Source organism: Panthera pardus, unplaced genomic scaffold (genome assembly GCF_024362965.1).
Source record: "Panthera pardus isolate Hobbes unplaced genomic scaffold, ASM2436296v1 HiC_scaffold_18, whole genome shotgun sequence".
NCBI lineage: Eukaryota > Metazoa > Chordata > Mammalia > Carnivora > Felidae > Panthera > Panthera pardus.
The window spans coordinates 20,180,422-20,203,586 of record NW_026526743.1 but is presented as its reverse complement, the minus strand read 5'-3'; the positions used below and the strand labels follow the sequence as shown (position 1 = coordinate 20,203,586).

At 49.1% G+C, this 23,165-nt stretch overlaps 1 protein-coding gene and 1 pseudogene across 1 annotated transcript in view; one reads left to right on the top strand and one right to left on the bottom strand.

Annotated features, from left to right (window-relative positions):
* Positions 1-23,165, bottom strand: part of RHPN2 (rhophilin Rho GTPase binding protein 2) — a 58,704-nt gene that overhangs the window by 7,595 nt on the left and 27,944 nt on the right. Inside the window, exons 4-12 of the mRNA XM_053906041.1 lie at positions 21,353-21,428; positions 13,226-13,303; positions 12,727-12,851; positions 10,831-10,997; positions 8,349-8,536; positions 7,787-7,943; positions 4,491-4,610; positions 2,633-2,827; positions 173-249 (exon numbers count right to left, since the gene is read on the bottom strand). Of these exons, the coding sequence (XP_053762016.1) occupies positions 173-249; positions 2,633-2,827; positions 4,491-4,610; positions 7,787-7,943; positions 8,349-8,536; positions 10,831-10,997; positions 12,727-12,851; positions 13,226-13,303; positions 21,353-21,428 (1,183 nt within the window). The remainder of the gene's footprint in view (positions 1-172; positions 250-2,632; positions 2,828-4,490; positions 4,611-7,786; positions 7,944-8,348; positions 8,537-10,830; positions 10,998-12,726; positions 12,852-13,225; positions 13,304-21,352; positions 21,429-23,165) is intronic.
* On the top strand, positions 6,008-6,827 carry LOC109251598 (sorting nexin-3-like; annotated as a pseudogene).

The window sequence follows — 23,165 nt, the reverse complement described above, 5'->3', positions numbered from 1 at the left end:
CTCTCTCTCTCTCTCAAACAGTAAAAAAAATTTTTTTTTAAAGTCATCTTAACAAAAACTATATCAAGTCTCCAATTAAAAAAAGTATAGTTACCTAAAAATAGCCTTTTATATACTTGCAGCCTATATGAGCTGTCCCCTTGAGTCATCACGGAATAAGCATTCAACATACCAGCTTTTGGAAGAAGTCTGTTGCTGTCACCTTGGAGAACTGTGGCAATATAATTTCAACCTCTTGCTCAGTCTTAGCTGGAAAAGAACATTAGAAGTGAAAGCGTAAATGTTTCTATAATTGAAAGTTATCCTTGAAAACTCAGGTCTAAGTCTTCTCTCTGAAGGGAAGAGGGAGCAAACCTTTCTCCTAGTCACCTGGCCTTCCTCTTGGTCTAGACAAGTGGTACAGAAGAGGGACTGACTGTCAACCCCCTGGCCCAGTGTCAGCTGCACCTTCCATCCGGGCACCTACTGTGAGCCATACCTCACTCTGGGGCTGGGACAGACCAGTGACAATCAAGACACATCCCCTGCCTTCGAGGAGTGTGTTTATATTCTAGCGGACTTCCTTTGGCACTCGGGAAACCCGACCGAGAAGTAGTCTACATTTCAGGGGTGGCTGTTACAGAAGGAAGGACCCAGCACAGAGTCCCGGGTGAGATGAGCTTCCTCCTTTCATCATTAATGTGGGATATGAGGATTTCAGGGGGACGTCGGTTTGCCCGGTTGCGTCCACTGATAGCTTAAATCTCCACCATCACATTCATGGGAAGTTCACGCCAACTCTTACCATGAGGCTAGGCAGTTCCTGACAAAGGATCCCAGAGCAGGCCAAGAATACATGAAGAGCAGTATACAAAGGAAACCTGGGGAAGAAGCCTGGCCCTGCCGAGACAGAACACACCCCTCTATTCACAAGATGGCCCTGTGGCTTCTCACAAAGTGCCTGACTCAGTGTCGGGCTCGGACGGGGTGCTCATCTACTCCCAGAGTGGCACCACCAGCCTTGGGCGGCCTCCCCAGGAGCCGCGCTCCCCCACTCCCTCCGTGGAGGTGATGTCTCTACTTCCTGGCCATGCAGTACACTGTGTGGACACGGGGGCCAAGGAGGGAGCCAGTGTCCATGAAGGAGAATCACAGGGCACCATGCCTGCTTCCACCTGCCAGCCTGGTCACCCGGGGCAAAGACTCTGATTTCCCTAAGCCTTTACTGCCTCATCTTTAAGATGAGGGCAATACCAGTGCCTCCCTAAAGAGTTGGAGGAAGAGTTGAAGGAGATTCCGTATATATAGGGTGCTCACTGTTGTGCCTGGCAGACCTCAAGTGCTCAGTAGGTACCAGCCAGCGTTACCACAGACAAGCCCGGGCTCCAGCTTGCGCAGGGCTCCATCTCTCAGGAACGGGTCCCCGGAAATTGGGGTGGAACTTTAACAGACTAGGGACCGAGGTGTAGGAAGTGGGGTGGAAGGAAGTATGGACAAAGGAGGTTCTCTCGATTGGGCCACCTCCCCCCAACTCCTCGAAAGATCCTGTCATCCCTTCACCGTCAAGTCACCTCTCAGAGGGGCCTCCCAACCCCCGCCTCCTGGGGCAGAACCGACAACCACCCCCTCTCCCCGCCCCAAGGGCAGCAATGACTGTCCAAAACGTCTCCATCCTCCTGAGCCCAGGATGGTAATGAATCCCTTGGAAATGCTCAGAAAGTGTTGGCGGTGTGTGAGGTCACTCGAACTCACAGAAGCAGAGAGAGAACGGTGGGTGACGGTGGGGGCGAGGTAACGTTGGTCCGAGTGTACAAATGTCCCGTCCCGCGAGATGAGGAGGTTTTAGAGATCTAACACACAGCGGGGGGACTAGAGCTAACACTATACTGTATACTTGAAATTTGCTGGGAGGACAGATCTTCAGTGTTCTTACCACACACACCCATGCACACGATAAACTAGGTTTTGAAGCATTTTCACTGTCAAGGTAAAAATTTTCCCCACATCCCCTGATTCCACTATATTTACTTCTCATTTCATAATAAGAATGATTTGTTGTCCTACAAAAAGAATGAGAGAAAATGTTGGCGTGGCTAAAGGATGTAGAGACCAGGAAAGAGCAAGCATAGGAAAGGGAATATGGAAGCCTTTGGCTTTAAAACCATGGAGCCGGAGGTAGAAGACACAGCAAAGGGCACTCCCAGAAGGCAGAGGGACTGTGGGGCGTGGGGTGTAGCAAAAACACCAAGGCGGAGGTAGTTTCCGAGGTCTCCTGACCACAGGGGACGGCTGGAGCCCCGGGGAGCTTGTGCGACTTTAAGGAAAGGCATCTGGATGAGGCAAAGCAGCGAGAGCAGACTCTCAAGAATGCCTGAGGGGTGGGTGGGATTGGGCAAGAACAGTCAGCCAAGGGGGTCGTGAAGGAGATGAAGACAAGCCTGGCAGCAGGGCGCCCGGACACCAAGGGGGCACGCTGAGGGGCAGAAAGGAGTCACATGCTACAAACGACCATAAAGAAGGCCCCGCGCTGCGTGAGCAGCAGATAACTCCAGGGTGAGAGCAGTACCCAGCACACAGCAGGGTCTGCCCCAGCCTTCCAAGATGAGCACACACAGGCCATGCCCCCAGAGAAACGGGCTCCCGGGCCACTCACAGATAATGTCAGGGGCATCCATCAAGTTCAGCAGCTCATCGTCCTCTTGGTGCTGAGCGTACTTGAGCCGGGAGCGCTGGTGCGCTGCGGACAGCACCTCCTGGAGCACGTCAATGTGGCGAAGTTTCTTGCACAAGCTGGCCTCCCTCACAGACTCTTCGTGGTGGGCAATGGCTCTGCGCAGGTGGGACTTTCCTGCCGACAGAAAAGCACCCCCCGTGACATCAGCGTCCCAAAGTGCAGTGTGAATGTGTCAGAGAGAGCCAAAGTGCCCCAGCACCAGCCCAGAAAGGTGGACCTTCTCTTTTCTGAAGGATCTGCCTGGAGGGCTCACTCAGGTCTATAAAACATCCATTGAGCAAATAGTTACCACGTGTTCTAGGCGGTAGAGATAAAGCAGCAGACAAAAACTAGCCTCTGTCGTCACGGAGTTTATGTGCTAGTGGTTGAAGAGAGATCACTAAGGAGCAAAGAAACAGGCAGGGGACCGTGTGGCAATGAGGTTATGGAGAAAAATAAAGCAGGGCAGGTAGCAGATACAGCAAAAGAAGACCGGGAACAGAGAGTTGCTCTTCTCTGATGGGTGATCTGGGAAGGCCTTTTGGAAGGTACCTTTTTCAGTTTTACTTTTGAATGTTTATTTATTTTTGAGAGCCAGAAACAGAGTGCGAGTGGGGGAGGAGCAGAGAGAGAGGGAGACACAGAATCTGAAGCAGGCTCCAGGCTCTGAGCTGTCAGCACAGAGCCCGACGTGGGGCTCGAACCCACGAACCGTGAGATCATGACCTGAGCCGAAGTCAGTCGCTTAACCGACTGAGCCACCCAGGCGCCCCGAAGGTGACTTCTGAGTAGAGCCCCGAATGAGGCAAGGGAGCAGCCATAGGATATCACAGGAAAGCACTCCTGAAAGCAGGAACAGCAAGTGCAAAGGCCCTGGGGCAAGACTAAGCCTATTATGTGTTCAAGGGTAACAAGGAGCTTGAGGGTATGGCTGGAGGGAGAGGGCCAGAGCAAAAGGCAGGAACTATGAGGCCAGAGACAGCAGGGGTCCGACCATGTCCAGCCTTACCAGTGTAGGGTGAAGGCTTCTGCCCCTACTCTGGGTGAGATGGGAGCCCATTAGGGTATGAACAGAGGCCTCATGTGAACTGACTATGAAGGAGCAAAGGGAAAGCAGGGGGACCAGTTATGAGCCCTTTGGGTCTCTATTTCCTCAACTATAAAGTGGACCATACCTACGTCACAGGGTTGTGTGAGGCTGAAGGGAGTTGATGTTTGTTAAGTAAGCACATCATACGTGTGGCTTGGACCAGGGTGGTAGCTAAGAAGTGGTCAGATCTGGGACGTGTTTTCTAGGGAGAGTCAACAGGATCTGCCAATCAAATGTGGGATGAGAAAGAAAACTGGAGGCAGAAGGTGAGCCCCAGGTTTCTGGCCTGTGCACTTAGAAGGCTGGAGTTGCCATCGAGGAGATGAGACGAGGGCAGGTCTGGGCAGGAGAGGAATTCAGCTTCACACGTGAAAAGAGATCTTCACTCTGAGACTTGGCAGGGGCCAAACTAGGACGATTCATCACCAGTTCTTAGGTGTGACAGAAGAAAGTTAACAGACACGTCCTTCTACATTTGGATGACCCAGGGCCAGCCCTGGACCTCTAGGGCTCTGGAAGATGGTCAGAGCTCTGGCCCGGGCCCTCACAGAACCTGCGAGAACACGGTTCCAGAAGCCTGTTGAGTCTTCAGAATGTGCCTCACGATAACTGATCCACAGTGGCCATGACGACTCAGGATGCCCTGCTCTCTGAGCCCTGCCCCGGGGACCTGTCCGGGGCCCTGTGAGCAGGACAGGCGACACGTACCCAGCAGTCGGCGCTGGTGACCGTTCTTCAGCGTGGCCAAGGGCGTCAGTCCCTCCGGCATGTGGTCATAGAGCTGGGACAGGCACTTCTCCTGATGGTCCTCGTCTGCGCCAGGCTTCACTGCAATGGAAGCCACAGGGTAAATCCCTTCCTGACACAGATGCGGCCACAGACTCTGGAGACGGTGCCGAAGACCCCTTAGGGAGATCTCTCTCGACCACGTCTCCAGTCTTCCTTCTCCAGTTTTACAAGGCACTTGGGACGATAGGTCTTTCTGCCCCTGGACACACCCTTGGCTACTTTGCGTACCCGGGGCCAGGCACATTCTTGGGGCTCATGGTTTGGCTCTGGGCCCCCAACTCCTCCAACTCCCCCACCTCACGGAACCTTCTAGCGTAGCCCCGCCTCAGACCTCTGGTGGCCTCCACGCCTGTACCCTCCCTGGCACGTGTCCCCTCTCTAGCCTCACCACCTCAACACTTCCGGCCTCCCTTCCCCAGCTCAGCTAGTGTTCTTGCTCTGGCTGTCCTTTTCCTCCTTGCTCAGCCGCAAACGTCTTCCTCAGAGTTCAAAGGCCAACTCAAACGTCACCACCTCTGAGAAGCCTTCCGTGACCTCACCAAGGAGTCCAACTGCTGCCTCATTTGTGTTTCTACTGCAATTACCAAAGTGTCGTTCTTTCTATTGGTTTACGTGACTTATCCCGTCTAATAGACTCTACATTAACACTGGCAGTAGCAGCTACCATTTCCCGAGCGTCCACTAGATATGAGGGACTATTTAGCTTTGCACACAGGCACCTGGTTTTCCCAAGTGCCCTATGAGATAGGTTTTCTTCATATCCCCATTTTATAGGTGAGAAAACTGAGGCACAGAAAATTAAGGAAATTAACTAAGACCACACAGCTAGTAAATGGCAGGTTGTCATAGGAACCCAGGCAGTGTGGCTCCAGAGGTGGTCCTTTTCATTACTTTGGAGGGCTACTTTGATTGGAAGTAATGACAACAGAAGTCCCATCTGACCTCAGATCAGAGCCAAGACTAGGGTGAGGAGAGCAAGACACCTTGCTTGGGCTAAAAATGTAAGAGGGCATCCAAAACTCATCAATCAGAAGACATGATAGTTTAATGCAATTTTTTAAATATCAAAATTAATGCTAAAAAAATGCATGATGAAGAAACATCAAAATTCCTCTCTGCCTCAGTTTCCAGTGTAGCTCAGCACAGCATTGTTATTGATCTGTAGTCTCTATTTAAAATATGGGTCACCATTGGGGCACCTGGGTGGCTCAGTCAGTTAAGTGTCTGACTTCAGCTCAGGTCATGATCTCATGGTCTGTGAGTTCGAGCCCCACATTGGGCTCAGTGCTGACGGCTCAGAGCCTGGAGCCCTGCTTCAGATTCTGTGTCTCCCTCTCTCTCTCTGTCCCTCCCCCACTCAAACTCTGTCTCTCTCTCTCTCTCTCTCTCTCTCTCAAAAATAAACATTAAAAAAAATAAAGAAAATTTGGATCGCCATGGATTATATGGTTTTTGCATTAGTTTTGATTCATTTAAATGTTTATTCATTTTGCGCGCACGAGAGAGAGAATCCCCCTTGTGAGCAGGGGAGGGGCAGAGAGAGAGGGAGAGGATCCCAAGCAGGCTCCCTGCTGTCAACGCAGAGCCCGACATGGGGCTCGATCTCACAAACCGTGAGATCATGATCTGAGCCAAAATCAAGAGTCGGACACTTAACCAACTGAGCCACTCAGGTGCTCTGGTTTTGATTCATTCAAAATATCACATCCAGGGCGGCAGCTGCAGCAGTGAAATCTCGGAGACCGTGGCGGACACTGGGTGGCTGATCACCAAGCCCCAGAACCCGAATGATGCCTACGGGCCGCCCAGCAACTTCTCGAGATCGATGTGAGCAACCCGCAGACGGTGGGGGTCGGCCAGGGCCGCTTCACCACCGACGAAATCAGGGTCAAGACAAAGCTGCCTATTTTCAAGCTGAAGGAATCTACTATTAGAAGATACAGTGACGTTGAGTGGCTGCAAAGTGAATTAGAAAGACAGAGCAAGGTTGTAGTTCCCCCGCTGCCTGGAAAAGCATTTTTGCGTCAACTTCCTTTCAGAGGAGATGATGGAATATTTGATGATAATTTTATTGAAGAAAGGAAGCGAGGGCTGGGGCAGTTTATAAACAAGCTCGCTGGTCATCCTCTGGCACAGAATGAACGTTGTCTTCACATGTTTTTACAGGACGAAATTATAGATAAAGGCTATACTCCATCTAAAACAAGACATGCCTGAAATTTGGTGAGAAGGGGCAAAAAAACACAAACAAAACAACTTTCCGTGACTATTAATGATTCGTGTGCACCAGTGAAGAGGTTCTATCTAACTTTTAGCACGCTGCATGGAAACGGGTATAACATGCCTTCAGTATACTAACATGCATATGCTCAGTCTTGTTTTGTTTGGTTTTGGCAGTTGACAAGAAGTTAATTTGCTTTAGTGAAAATCCCTTGTTCCAGCCTTTCTGGCTCTTTCTTGCTGTTGTCATGTGGTACACACTATAACCCCACAAACCTGTTACTCCAGCATAATCTGCAGAATCCTAACTAAAGTTACTGACTTCGTCTTATCTGCGCAGTTTTTGTGTCCTGTTTGCTTCTTGAATCTGATTAACTAGAATATTTCTCTTACCCCTTTTTAATATGTGATGTCACTTGTCCTAATTTATGGTTAGAAGCACTACCCCATTGGTTTCCAGTCCCCTACGTGTGAGATATACACTTGTGTGCGAAAAGTATCTCCCTTCAGGCTTGTAATACCCTTCACGTGGAAGATCAGTGAGGGAAATCTTTATATTCTGTACAAAAACAAAATCCAATTTATAGACTAAAATCATTTGTCTAAAAATTTGTTTTCAAGTAAAAATAAAAATGCATTTCTGATATGCACTGAAAAATAAAATAAAATAAAATAAAATACCACATCCAAAGATCATCCTGAATACTGAGCTTGGGGGCATCCCCTTGGATGCGGTGCCCAGGGGAGTGTTTCACTGATGTTAACCCTGGGCTCACCTCCAGGGGAAAAGTCCTCTCCTAGGAGCCGTCTGCTCCATCTCAGGCAGAACCGCACGACCCCTCTTCCTCCACAACGGGAACGTACAACCCCTAATCCCACACGGGCCCCCAGGCTGTGAGCATCTCCAGAGAGGCAGGCAGCTCTCGCTCAGCTCACAATGTCCCAGAAGCACAACCCAGACCAAAGCCCAGAGCCTCCAAGCCCACAAGCCTTACACTGGTGATCAATGAGAAGCGTGGCTACAAAGTAGTGGGCCAGGGCTCCGTAGTGGTGGGCCTTCACACAGGCCAGGCTGGCCCAGGAGTAGGGGATGTTCTCCTTCACCGGTGCCTGGCTCATGGCCGCATGCAGCTGCTGATAGACTTCCCCGACCTGAAACAGAAGGAACGCTGGGAACGGGAAGCCTGGCACAGGGGTGCTCACGCACCCAGGGTGCAGAAAAAGAGCCCTTTCTTCTACGGAGCGGCCCTGCTGGAGGCCGCTCCAGAATCTGGGAGCAGCTCCAAGGGTGCCTCGTTCTTTCGGTGTCATAGTTAACAGGGAGATCAGGCAACTGTCATTATGCTGGTTTTTAGGCTAAGCTGCAGATGGAATCAGTGATCCGTATCTAAAACGCCACACTTGCCAAGAAAATGCAAGCTAGCGCTCTGGCCAGGGCGGGCACGCTGCCCAGGTCACGGGCAAGCTGCCGCGGGCTTGTTCCCCCGCTGCTTCCAGGGGGCCCACACCAGCACATCCTGCCCACCCCCAGAAGTCACGGGAACCAGGACGCCTTACCTTGGCAGCCTCCTGAGCCACCTTCACCAGCATGAAGAACTCGTTCCGGATCCCAGGAAGGCAGATTTTCTCAAAGACATTTTCCTGGGCTTGTGCAAGCATCATTTTGACCAGCACACTGAGCATGGCAGGACTCATGTCATAACTCGGAGTATGAGTGAACGTCTCTTTCAGATGATTTAAAACCCCTACGAATTGGAAATTTTTTTTCACATTAGTTGGGGATACTACTCTCACTGGTATCTGGGAGCATCTTAAAAAATCTGATTCTCAGGGCGCCTGGGTGGCTCAGTCAGTTAAGTGTCCGACTTCGGCTCAGGTCATGATCTCATGGCTTGTGAGTTTGAGCCCCGCGTTGGGCTCTGGGCTGACAGCTCAGAGCCTGGAGCCTGTGTCGGATTCTGTGCCTCCCTCTCTCTGCCCCTCCCCTGTTCACACTCTGTCTCTGTCTCTCTCAAAAATGAGAATAAAACATTAAAAAAAAATCTGAGTCTCAATCATGGTAAGATCCAGCAATTCTACTCCTAGGTACATACCCTGAAGAAGTGAAAGCAGGAATGGAAACCGATACTTAGACACCCACATTCATGGAAGCATTAGTCATAACAGCCAAAAGGTAGAATTGTCCATCGACATGGTCAAACAAAATGTGGTGTATACATACGATGGAATAGTTTTCAGCCTTCAAAAGGAAGGAAATTCTGACACATGCTAAAACATGGACGAAGACGTTACGCTACGTGACATAAACCCGTCACAAGGACAAACACTGTATGATTCCGTGAGATGAGGTGTCTGGCAGAGTCAAATTCAGAGAGACAGAGAGTAGCATGCTGGTCGCCAGGGGCTGGGGCAGAAGGGAATAGACAGTTAGTATTCAATGGGGACAGAGTTTCAGTTTGGGCAGATGACAAGGTCCTGGCGACAGACCGTTGCACAACAGCGTGAATGTACTTAATGCCAATGAACTGAACACTTAAAATTGGCTGCCAACGGTCATTTTTCTCTTGTATGTTTTACCACGATTTAAAAAATTGGATCCTTTTCCAAAACATTTACCTCTGCATCAAGCAAGGAAACCAGCCTACTCCCTGTTTGTTCCTGTCTCACCTGGGACAATTGTGAGAAATTCCATACATGACCAGGCATTTAATGGAGGTGAAAGCAGAAAGCAGGCAGGATGACGGGAGGGCTCTCGGACGGACACGCTCACATGGAACACCTGGGTCATTACAAAACTCAGGGCTTTTCCCCAGGACCTCAGGAAAGATCGACTCCCCCACTCCAATGGGAATGTTCCCGCTGTAGCCCTTAGCTGACTTTTTTATAGGTTGGAAAATTAACTGTCACAGCCTTCACTGACAGTCAACCCCAGGCTGAAATAAAATCCCTGACATGAATCCCATCTGACTGGTTCCTCTGGTTTTGTTGCAAAGCATAAGCTGCCCTGTGGACGATGGCAATGGCTGCAGGCTATTTGCTCCTTTCTGGGTCTGCTCCCACTCTGTTCTTGTGCTTAATGTCGTCTATACTGCTGTAATCTTAGAGATGGGTCACCAAGCACACCTGCTTTAGGTTCCTCAGAAAGAAAATGAGCCCAGAAAAGGACTGACAGTGAAAGAAATCCGCTCCCACGTGGAACCTTAGCGCGTCGTTTTATCCCAAGGGATCTGTCATTTTAACAGAAGTAATTTCACGATCAGCCAAAATGGCAAAGGCTTGCAGAGTGAGATACCCGGAAAGTTCTCCGCTGGGAGTAATGCCCCAAAGCAGTGATAAGGGCCAGCTTGGAATGAACCCTGACATGAAGCCAGTGGAGGGGGTCGTGCTGTGGTCGGTGCTGTGTCGCCGTCCCACCCACCATTTCTCAGGGCGAGTCTGCCAGACACAGGCCGTGCTGGAGGGGAGCAATGCGGGGCCCTCAGACACCCAGGAGCCAGGCCCACCCGCTGCGCCCAGCCTGGTGACCCCTACCCCGCTACAGGCTGGCGTTAAGTGTCGCTTCACAGAGGGCTGAGAGGAGCAATCTCAGGGAGGCAAGCTTTGCAGAATGGGCACACGATAAAGGCACGGACAGTAAAATGCCGTGACAAACCACGCCTGATAAAAGAAAACCGAAAAGAGCCTACACTCGCACTATTTTGAGAGAACGTATTCCCTTCTTCAATAAATACAGTGTTCAAAAGAGCAACTCATTCACTGCCATCCTCGGGGCCAGCTGTTTGGAAAAGATTAATTGTTAACCACGGGACTCGTTCGCAGTGTGCATGGGCCAAACCCAGACTGAGGTGACAGGGTTTGAGCCATTAAGCAGTTCTCTCGGTGGGAAGATAACACCAGCGAGAAAAACCTGCCTGGCCCTTGCAGGCCTGTGAGGCTCCTCGTGGGCCCGGGTTAGACCCACTGACCCTCTTCCACTGCAGTGCCCAGTGCCAGCTGGTGGGGCCAGGACTGTATCCCAGCAGCCCTTGCGGAGACACACCTGCTGCTCTCTGAAAGGCGTCCACCGCACTCTCCAGCCCAGCCTGCGTCTGTCGATCGCACCGGGTCCCGATCTGTGTGTAGAGGGCTCCGATGTTAAACAGAATGCTGGCTTTCTCCAGTAGCAGGTTCTGCTGGCTAACTGGCACCCCGGTGAGGGAGTCATACCTATTTAAAAGAAACGGTTTTGAGAATACGGATCATTTGGCTAGTGAGTGCCGTTCTGGATGAAAACGGACAAAGTGTATTTCTTGAATGAAACTCAAAAACACACATGCAATGAAGCATTCGTTTCCAAGCAAGACAACGGGTCTGATCTCACACAAGATCAGGTGCCCACAATCTCACACAAGAAAAAGGCTTCTCCACCAAGATGTCCTTCCATAAGTGAATGGATAAATAAACTGTGGCACAACAATACAGTGGGATATCACTTAGCAATAAAAAGAAATGAGTTATCGAGCCGTGAGAAGGCATGCAGGAAACTTGAATGCGTAGTTCTAAGTGAAAGGAAGCCAATCTGAAAAAGGACTACATACTGTACGAGTCCAACTATCTGACAATCTGGAAAAGGCAAACAATGGAGACAGAAAGAATCAGCAGGGTTGTGGGGGAAGGGGAGGGACAAAAGATGGAACAGAGAATTGTAAGGGGGTGAAACTACTCTGCATCATAGTACAATGCGGATACGTGTCCTTATACATGTATCAAAAGCCATGAAATGCCTCCCACCAAGAGTGAGCCCCAATGTTAACTATGGACTTTGGGTGGTAATGGGAGAGCCCGGGCATGTGTGGGGGGCAGAGGGTATAGGGGAAATTCTCTTTTAAAAAAAATTTTTTTTTAACATTTATTTATTTTTGAGAGACAGAGGGAGACAGAGCATGAGCAGGGGAGGGGCAGAGAGAGAAGGAGACACAGAATCTGAAGCAGGCTCCAGGCTCTGAGCTGTCAGCACAGAGCCTGGCACAGGGCTCGAACTCACAAACTGCGAGATCATGACCTGAGCCGAAGTCGGACGCTTAACGGACTGAGCCACCCAGGCGCCCCGAAATCTCTCACTTTTGCTGTGAACCTAAAACTGTTCTAAAAAATAAGGTGTATTAAAAAAAATACATGTCTTCTCCTAAATGTAACACAGCCGTTACTAACTCCTCATAATTCTTCCTCAAGTCTAAAAGACTGGGGATTTGTTTTAAAGTTCACATGTCAACCAGGAGATAGGTGTGGAGCTTCCTCCTAATTCAACACGGAGGAGAAACACTTTCAGCCTTTTCACTGTGAATAGGCAGCTAAGGCATCTTTAGCAAAAGTCATCCGCCTGATCATTCAAAAGGACAGCATCACTAATCGCCAGCTGTGGTGAAATGCGGCTCTGAACATGCCCCGTAGCTCTTGGCATTTCCTCCCCTTTCGCCCATGCTAAGTACGCTCAGAGAAGAGGTACAGCATCTCCAAAGTAGTTAAATGACACTACCCTTCGAAAATACCAACTCTCGAGAAGAATAAAATGTTCTGCTCAGGGTTTTAAGAGCCGATCTATTTCCGTTTGCTGCCTTTGTCGTTGGGACAAAACCTGATCCCCACCCCCTGCCCCATCTGGAACAAGAATCTTGCTTCTTGTTAGTTCCACCTCAGAGCCCCGGTGTTCCCCCAACAATAAAATGAGCACGAAAAAATGCCTCTTCTGCTCGGCTCACTTGTTCTGAGAAGCAAGAAGCCACGGTCTGTTGGAGCCTCCTCCCCTTGGGTCCCCTTCATAAATAAACACCGGTTTATCTACACGTCTCCAGGCTCTCCTGTATAAATGGGACCGCTTGAAAGAGGGGGCTGTGGTTGCAGAGGAGCCCCTGGGGTGCTGACGGGGAAGACAGCAGCAGGGACCCCGGGCACCTACCACGTAAACAAGAGCCCCATCTGTCGGGTGGGCGGGAAGAATCGGCTCTCCACAAATCCCAGCTGGATGAAGTAACTCATCAGCAGTTCGACACCGGCCTCATCCCGGCTGGGCGTCCGGCAGGCCTGAAAGGAGAGGAGCCATGGATGGCGGGGGGGCAGGTGAGGACACAGCCGATGCCTGCCTCCCCTCGCCCCCCCACTTTCTGGAAGACGTCACATAACCATGTCTATGGAGCCCGGGACCCGGTGCTGCTATCATGAGCACTAGGAGTGGTGGCAAAGGGCTGGCATGAACTCAGGAGTCCCGGAATCCAGACCCAGACGTGCCAGTGGGCGTGTCTGTCCCCTCCTGTGGTCTTCTCGTGTGCCGGGTTGAACAGATGGCTCCCGGAGCACCTCCCTATCACCTCCAACCAGGAGCGATTCTCTAAGACTTTAAAGACATTCTGAAGACTCCAGCGGCCATCCTCCCCTCCCTGCTGCACGCAAAACTGTACCTGTCTCAGGTCCATCAGATCTGCTATTTCGTCTTCATAGAGGTAGCTGTCCTCACTGTAATGCTCCAGGATAAAATCCTGCAAGAGAAAGGAGATGAACCACTGTAAGGTGACATTCGAAACCATAAATAGGTATACAGGAATGTCTAATGTGCTCTCCCCCCCTTTAAAAATCCATGTAGAATTCATAACAGCATGTATATTTAAAGTTCCTTTTGTCGCTTCAGTAAAAAAGAAAGTTGAAATTATTTTTATTTTAAAATGTCTTTGGAGGCGTGCCTGGTTGACTCAGTCAGTAGGGCATCCGACTCTTGATCCTGGGGTCATGAGTTCGAGCCCCACATTGGGCATGGTGCCTACTGAACACAAACAAACAAACAACTAAAATGTCTTCGCAGGACAGTTAAGTGACCACATAAGTACTACATGTTGAACAATTCTAGCAAACGTCACAGATACTGCAGGGCTCAGTGTTCGGAGCACAGGGGCGAAGGAAACTCCTGGAGAGGCACCGTTATGAGGATGCTACCCTCGGGGTCTACGATGGGAGCCTTTAGGAGAGCAGATTTGGGCACTTCCACAAATGAAGCACCCGAAGGAGACCCCCTAACCCGGTCCACAGTCCAGCGTTTGATGACCGCCCCGTGGGTTCATTCAGTCATACAACTCACACTGACGCGTACCCGCTACGTGCCAGGCACCGTTCATAGTGTCTGGGCTACGTCAGCAAACAAAACAAAGACCTTTCCCCGTGGAGCTTATGTTCTCACAAGGGGGCACAGGCAATAAGTAACAGGCACCACAAACAAGTAAATGACATCATATATTAGAAGATGGCAAGCATTACAGGGAAAAGATAAAAACGGGGTAAGGGGGAGGAGAGTGGCTTCTTGCATAACATCTGCCATAAGCGTTGGCTCTCCCTGGCTATAAAAAAAAGTTGAGAGACACCGGTCAGTTATGTTTTCTCGAGTGTCTGTGAGTACAGTCAATTTACACAATCTCTACATTAAAACACCTCCTTTTTGTACGTTCAGTGCATATCCACACGCACACACACCCACACACCGTCTTACAAACGTGGGATTCTGTTGAGTGAATATACAAATTTGCTGTGCTTTTCTCTTTGAATTGGCAACGTGCCAAACGTCTTCATATACCACAAGATACTCTGCAATATGACTTTTTTTTTTTTAAACGTTTATTTATTTTTGAGACAGAGAGAGTCAGAGCATGAACAGGGGAGGGGCAGAGAGAGAGGGAGACACAGAATCTGAAACGGGCTCCAGGCTCTGAGCCGTCAGCACAGAGCCCGACGCGGGGCTCGAACTCACGGACCGTGAGATCATGACCTGAGCCGAAGTCGGACACTTAACCGACTGAGCCACCCAGGCGCCCTGCAACATGACTTCTAATAGTTATACAGTCCTCCAATGTAATCACTGTACAACTCATTTACTGAACAAATAAACCGAGCACCTACTATGTGCTAGCCAATAAGTATCATATTCTTAACTTTCTCTCGTTAGACGCTGAGGTCATTTGTAAAGCTCTGCAATTAAAGACAGCACTATGACAGTCTCCCTCCCTGCACACCTCTTGTTAGCTCCTCAGCATACACTTTGAAATGTCTTGCTGGGTCCAGGGATATGCAGAAGCTCCTTGTTTTTCTTTTCAATTTTTTTTAATGTTTATTTATTTTTGAAAGAGAGAGAGACACAGCATGAGCAGGGGAGGGGCAGAGAGATTAGGGAGACACAGAATCTGAAGCAGGCTCCAGGCTCTGAGCTGTCAGCACAGAGCCCGACGTGGGGCTCAAACTCATGACTGTAAGGTCATGACCTGAGCCGAAGTTGGATGCACAACCGACTGAGCCACCCAGCCACCTGCTCCTTCTGTTTTTCAGTTTGGTCTTTCTTACCTAAGTTTTCCTTTCAATGTATGATGCTGTCACAGATTTTTTTTTTTTACAACTTAAAGTGCTGATATTTGGAATCAGCTCCTCTCCTAATGTAATGACCGTTTGTAAAATTTGAAAGGATCCTCCACCATAATTACGTTATTAGTGATGTTCAGTATGGCGAAAATGATCTGGATGTCTCTGATGACATCTCTGAAAACACTGTTCGGGTCACCACTCGAGATGCTCAGGGCTGAGAAAAACTGCATCCTTTTCAGGACAGCACACTGTTCTGTCAACTTCTTCTTCTTTTTTAACTAATTAATTTATTTATTTTGAAAGAAAGAGAGAACGAGCAAGCAGGGGAGGGGCAGAGAGACAGGGAGAGAGAGAATCCCAGACAGGCTCTGCGCTGTTAGCACAGAGCCCAATGTGGGGCTCAAATTCACAAACCGTGAGATCATGACCTGAGCCGAAACCAAGAATCAGACGCTTAACCAACTGAGCCACCCGGGTGCCCCAACTTCTGCTACGGATGCTGGCAAAAATTTTCTTTTTTGATTTTTAAATGTTTATTTATTTTTGAGAGAGAGGAGAGAGAGAGACAGAGAGAGAGAGAGAGACGGCGCACGCGCACATACGCGAATGGGAGGAGGGAAAGAGAGAGAGGGAGAGAGAGAGAATCCCAAGCAGGGCTCGATCCCACAAACTGTGAGATCACGACCTGAGCTGAAACTAAGAGCCAGATGTTCAACTGACAGAGCCACCCAGGTGTCCCATGGCAAAAATGTTCTTAAAATTAGGAGAGAAATTACAAACTTTATGTTAACCTCACAGAAGTCAAAGAGAATTTTGGTAAATTCTAAATGCATTGCTAGGTGAGATTAAATTTACTAAGTAGGAGAAAAAATATCTAGGGCCACCTGTGGGGCTCATTCAGTTGATTTCGGCTCAGGTCATGATCCCAGAGTCATGGGATGGAGCCCCGTGTCAGGCTCTGCACTAAGTGTGGAGCCTGCTTAAGATTCTCTCTCCCTCTCTCTGTCTCTTCCCCTTTTCCCTTCTGTCCCTCTCCCCCACGCGCTCTCTAAAAAAAAAGGGGGGGGGGGGCGCCGGGGTGGCTCAGTCGGTTAAGCCTCCGACTTTGGCTCAGGTCATGATCTCACGCCTGGTGGGTTTGAGCCCTGCATCAGGCTCTGTGCTGACAGCTCAGAGCCTGGAGCCTGCTTCACATTCTGTCTCCCTCTCCCTCTGCCCCTTCTCCACTCGCATTCTGTCTCTCTCTTAAAAATAAATAAATATTTTAACAAAAAACTTTTTAAAAATCTGGCTGGAACCCACTGTAAACATCAGGGATAAGACAGGATTATATAACATCATTCTATTTATATAACATAATTCTGAAAGTTAACAAATAAAGACAAATATTAGAAAGGAAAAAACAAAATTTTTTTTCCAAAATAATGCCTTATTTACAAAACCTAGAGCTTCAACTGAAAAACTACTAAACTAGCAGGCATCCAGTGAAAGGGACAAAAAGTTACTATATATAAATCCTTTCTAATACAAGCCATAACCTGTTAGAAAAAATGTAACAGGGAAACCATACCTTCCCAACTGCACCAGATCAAGAAAAGTACAATATTCCCAGGGATGAAATTTTGCCCGCCCCCTTACCCACCTCCCCTCTGGGAACCACGTGTTTGTTCTCTATTAAGAGTCTGGGTTTTTTGTCTTTTTTTGTTTGTTTCTTAAATTCCACATATGAATGAAATCATATGGTATTTGTGTTTCTCTGACTTATTTCACATAGCATTATATTCTCCAAATGCACCCATGTTGTTGCAAATGGCAAGCATTAAATCATTTTTTAAAATCAGACAGACATGGTCTCTGCCCCTGTAAAACTCGCTATTTGTTGACATCAACAATTAGAAATATTTGGTTCATAGATGAAAATGTGCAATATTGTAAAGATACAATTTTGTCCTAATTAAGCTATGAATCTAAATGAAGTTTCAATCAAAACCCAAAAGTGCTATTTTGGGGAAACTTGACAAAACATGGGAGTAAAAATGTGGAAGAAAAGCCAAGAACATTTGGAAGAGCATAGTTAATAAAAGAGGCTTGCTCTAAGTGCTGTTAAAACACACGGGGATTAAACTGTGAGCAATGGATAGACAATGAAACCAGGCATGGATCAGAAACAGAGGGAAGGAGATTCGAGAATCAGGTGTATAACAGAAGCCAGCGTTCCACAGGAGTGGGAAAGGCTGGAGCAGCCAGCAGGTCCAGACGGGAAGGAGGTGGCATGGCACACACAGACTGCAGGCCGATGTGAATTGAAGCAAAGGGCTAATACAGGGGTGTGGGCAGGGTTAAGGGAAACCGCAGGGATGGTGTGGAACCTCCAGGGCCATTGGAACCGCAGAGCTAAAGGGTCAGGATAGGGCAGGAGCTCTGGAAACCCAGAGAGGTGGCTACCTGAGGTAGGCACCCAAAGCCACCAGGACCTTCCCTCTGGGAATGAAAAAAAGGAGGCTGGCTGAAGGAGCCTGGAGAATAAATGCCCGAACTTCTCGGTGCTCCTCCCCCTCAGCCACAGGCAACAGGAAGCCACAGAGCAGGAGCCTGTTGTGGCCTCCCAGGCACAGAGGACTGAGAAGGGTGGGTGGGGGTGGGGGGTGGGGACATGGGGAGAAACAGACCCCATCCAGCACCACAGATGGCTTCTTCACAGAGTTCAGGGGAAACTGACTACCCATTTGGTTTAAATAAAAAGCTACAGCCTTATACCTCATTTTTTACTCCCAAAGTAATTCCAAATAGATTAAAGATGTGATGTGAAAACATTTAAACAAGACACTGGAGGAAACAATGGCAAAATTTTTAGGCCATCTTGGCGTGGAGGGTGCTTTCCGAACACGCTATCAAGGCGGAACTGTAAAGGGAGGGGCTGGTAAGTTCATCGACATAAAATCCTACAGGCAGAAATATATATGTTATATTTTTTAAGCTGGTTATTGCTTGGGTAACAAAAGTTAAATTAAGGAGAGAATGTACTGAGAGAAACATTTGCAATATATATAAAACCAAGGGTTAATATCCTTCATATGTAAAAGATCTCTTGTAAGAAATAAAAGCACACTGGAAAAGCAGACAAAGGGCAGCAACAGTCGATTTGAAAGGGAAAGTGTAAAGGGAAAATAAACCTACAGGAGAGGCGCCTGGGTGGCTCAAACGGTTAAACGTCCAACCCTTGATGTCAGCTCCAGTCATGATCTCGCGGTTCATGAGTCTGAGCCCGGCATTGGGCTCTGTGCTAATAAGTGCAGAACTGCTTGGGACTCTGTCTCTTCTTCTCTCTGCCCCTCCCCCGCCTGTGCGTGCTCTCTCTCTCTCAAAATAAATAAACTCAAGACAAAACAAAACAAACCAAAAAACAAAAAACCCAACCCCAAACCATACACGCATTCAACTCAAGTACCGACCTGAGAAATGTAAACTGTAATAAGTTCTTATTTTGCCCGATTTCACAAAGATCACAAAGATAGCATAAAAAAATCAAAATGGTGAACGCTGCCCAGGGTGACCTAAAGTGCAGGAAGACAAGCAGTCACGCACAGTCGGTAGGAGTGTAAGGCAGGACCGCTTCTGGTGGGTAAGTGGGTAATACGGATCTCCCACCGACCAAATCCGTATCTAAAAATCTGTCCAAAGAGAACATCCGGTGAAGTGTGCAAATGCTCAGTGGAGAGCCGCTGACAACAGCGAGCATTTGGAAGCTGCCTGAAGAATGAGATTAACAGCCACCTTGCCTTCTATAAGCAGACACCACGTGAAGCCATGACGGAGGGGAGTGGGGGGAGTCACACACCTTCATGAGTCAGGCCCCTAACTCATGAACAGCCCCAGTGTCCAAAGATTAAGTGCTGAGCAAGTTACCAAGCTCAGTGGGGACACGGTGGGGTAGGGCTGGGAGGGATCTTTCCATGCCTTGGTATTTTTCTGAATGTTCTGCAGTACTGTTTTTAATAAACATAAATAAATAAAGCTGTATTTAGAGGCCAAAAAAAAAAAAAAAAAAAAAACCCACCCAAAACAAACAACTTGAATTCTCTGGAAAGGGAATTTATTTTGATGGTGTCTTCAAATGAGGCCGTTTGAAAGCCCATGTATTTAAAAATAGAACGAAATCACACCGTGAAGTTTTACTGGCCATTAAACGCCCCACGGATACACAGGGAGGTGCAAGGTGGCCCGCACTTTGAACTGCCCTCATTAAGTCGGCCCAAGTGCTTCTGCAGCACCTGTCTGTGTGAGTCTCAGGGACAAATGTGGAAAGGAGAAAACAGAACGTCCCCAGATGTTCTCATTCTTGTATGCCTGACATTTGAAGAGTCCTTTTGAGGCTAAAATGACATGGTTGGAAGCCTCAGCTGAATAGCAGTTGGCCATGGCCACATATGATTTTTTTTTTCCCCCACTGAGTTTAATGTGGGATTCAGCACATGACATGGTTGGATCCTTACAGATTCCATAAAATCCCCAAGTGTCTCCAAGAGTCTCCTTCTAAAATGCCTGTGCCCTTGCCACCCTGGATCCAAGCAACAAACTAAATCTTAAAGAAACTATTCCACAAAGGCACCCAAACACATTTCCACAGACGTAAAGATTGTCTTGAGTCTTACAGACGTGTGACAAGTGTCCCATCTAGAAGTTCAGGTGGCCTCTACATAGCTGACATAAAGCTGCAGCTCCTGGGTTGTTTTCTAGCCAGAAAATCAAACCTTGGGTGATCCTGAGTCTTGTACGGCTACCAATGTCCCTTCTCAAACGCCAAAATAAACCCCAAATTGACAGGGACCAGGACCTGGGTATAAACAAGGGAGCAGTCAACAAGGCCCTAAGTGAAAGCGCTTATGTCAAGAGACTTACAGTCTCTGCTCCAGAATGGAGGTCAAATGCAGAAGCTCTTGAAGCATTAACCAATTGCTTTTAAAAGGACACATTTCATAGTGCCCAAAATGCATATGATCATTTTTTCTTTCCTAAATTGAAAGTAGTCCAAGACGAGTCAACTAACAGAGTTATTATGAAAAGAAATGCAACACTCAGCAGTATTTTTCACAATGCTGGGGTTAACTGCCCTCCACCATGCCTGTGTTGGAGAGCTCAGAGACAGGCACTACCTTCCACCCCATTTCCCCTTTCTCCTCCTAAATGGACGTTGCGGGTGATTCATTAAAACTCAGAGTGATGGAGCCAGGGAGGGGAGGAAGAGGAGGGCGTTCCAGACATGGGGAGGCCTCTCTTGGCCCTGGACAGGGGTAAGGCAGCTCTGGGGGCCTCTGTCAAAGCACCTGTTCCGCTTCCCACCTGAAATCTCCACTGAGCCACAGACCTGGGACTCAAGACCTGTGACATCACCAGCATCCAGCACAGCGATAGGCACAGATGGGCCTACAGGTAACAGCTGCTTACCAGGGACCCCTACAATTAACAGGAGGCCAGATACTGTGTGCGTGTGTGTGTGTGGGGGGGGGGGGGGGGTGGTGGGTGGGTTTAAGCTGTTACTTTTTAAAAAGAAGGGAAAGAAATTTTTTTAAAGGGAGAGAGATTGGAAGGAAGAAAGAAAGAGAAGATGCAGCTGGATCCCCAGTAATTCGATAGAGGGAAAAACCCCCATAAATTCTAGCTATTCAAGGTGGATTGGTATGTAGATACAGGGATGCATAGATGGACAAATATGTCATAAAAGCAAAATGTTCATCTAGGTAGTGAGTATACACGGATTCACTGCCAAATTCTTTCAGTTTTTGTAGAAGTTTAGAAATTTTCGGAATAAAACGTTGGGGGGAAATTTAGCTATTCTCCATAAATTTCATAACCAATTTAGGCCACGTTTAAGAAAAAATACACGATACAATTTTTAAATTCCAAAGCACATCCTCCACGGACCCTCTGTGGCTTGGCCTCCTGGGGAGGGTAGGCCCAGGTTTCTAACTCGCCTTCCCAGGGCCCCGAGCCTCGGAGGGAACCAGAGACAGCTGGAGGACACAGGAGAACAGCACAGCATTCTCTGGCTTGCTGAAGGGGTCTGGAGGCATCCTGCAGAAATCAACTGACACTTGGCCCACTGGGCCTAAGGCCACTTGCAAGGGATACACAACTTCTAGTTTTTCTTTGTAAACATTGAGTCAAGTGCCCATGGCTTTGAGACTTACCTTGAGAACGACTGAGAAGTCAACATCCTTGGTTTCCTTCAGACCAAGCGGAATCAGGGGGATGGTAAATGCCTCCCTAGAAGGAACACAGCAAGGTATAAGAACATCCCGGTCCCGGGTGCTATGCACCTAGCAGCCCAGCTCAGGGCCCACCACGTGGGTCCCCATGCTGGTCCAGCTCAGGGCCCCACCACATCCCCATGCCGGTTCATACTCCATAAAGATGACTCTGATCACATACCTGTCTCTGGTCTAAACCCAATCCCAGCGGCCTGTGACTTCTGCACTACCCAGCCTAACACACGGGGGCCTACCATTTTGACCTATTCCTTCAGTGACTATGCTGGGGACCTCCTGTGTGGCAGGTCTGTGCCTGATGCGGGCACTGCTCCTGACCTGGGCGCACCACCCTGCCAATCAATGCACCTCCTCCATCAGCTCCCAACCCCTCCCTTCTCCTCCTCCTTTCCTCACCAGGGCAGGTCCCACCTGGACTCTTAGGAGCCTCCTCTGATGGGGAGAATCCCTCTAGGGTCCCGTCACCTGCATGGGGAAAGCCTTGAGGGCAAGGGCCCTTTCTGACACCGAAGTACACCCAGCTCCAGGCCCAGGGTCACGCCCTGGTCGGCTGCCTGCCCCCCACAGTACTCCCCCACAACTGGCCACTCAGTTTCCCCATAGGTCGCCCTGGGAGTGTGCCCTGAACCTACATTCTGAGGGACAGGGACAGAGCCAAAAGGGAGTGTAGGGGGCTCGGGCTGTGTTTTGCAAACAGAGATTTAGCTCCCTGACCTGTAACCAGAGACCTCCTGGGGCCGCTCAGCCCAGCTGGGGAAAAGGCCAGGAATGCATGGTAGGGTGAGTGGACAATGCAGCTGTAAGCTGAAACTGCCTCTGTGGCTGAGGGAAAACCACCGGCTATGCTAAAAGCAGGTGGGATCCCACCGTGGGGGTGCCTGGCTTCCTCAAAGCCCACTGGGAAGGCCAGACCCTGCTGGACGGGGGTTGTGGATGGGCCATGCCTCTGTCCTCTGGGCCCCAACGCCCTCCTACCCTCACCCCACTAGGCCTGGAGGCGAGGACTGTGCTCCCCATGACCTCCCCGGAGCAGCCAGGGCACCCCAGTCCCAACCTTGTGCTAACGTAACTTTCTCCATGACCTCCAGCCTCCTCGTGTTTTCTCCTCTGCCCAGCGAGACTGTTTCTTCCTGTTCTGCCTCGCAGAAATGTTTAAAGATCAATGGCGCTAAGAAAGAAACAATCTGCTTTGAAAACAGGAAGGGGGCGGGTGCAAATGCAAGGCGTCGTTGTGACACCTGCACATCTCTCTCCCCACTCCCTGATGGCACAGGGAAACAACTGGCCGCTGTAGAGCCACACTGTAATCACACAGGGGCCTTAAGTGCCTGTCTCTGTGGGATACATCCCTGCGGTCTGGTACCGCAGGCAGGAATATGAAATATCCCTATGTTTATCAGCCCAGTTTGGCCCTGCCCTCCTTACTCAGGGAATGTCGACCTTTGGGCAAAACACTGGAATTTAATACCACAGCATAGGCTGGGAGAAGCCTCTCATCTGCTGCTGTGGTTAGGTGCTCAAACCCACACGGGGGCCCACAGGTGACCGAGCCAGGGCTCCGGACGTCACAGAAGGAAGAACAGAGGGTTCACACACTAATGCCTTCCCTCTGGCTCTGAAAAACACCCACATACCACACAGAGGACTGGGGACAGTCGGGAAAAGCACATTCCAAAGGTGACTCAAGGTTCCCAAATGCCATCCTTTTGTTAATCCACATACTATTTTCTGACTG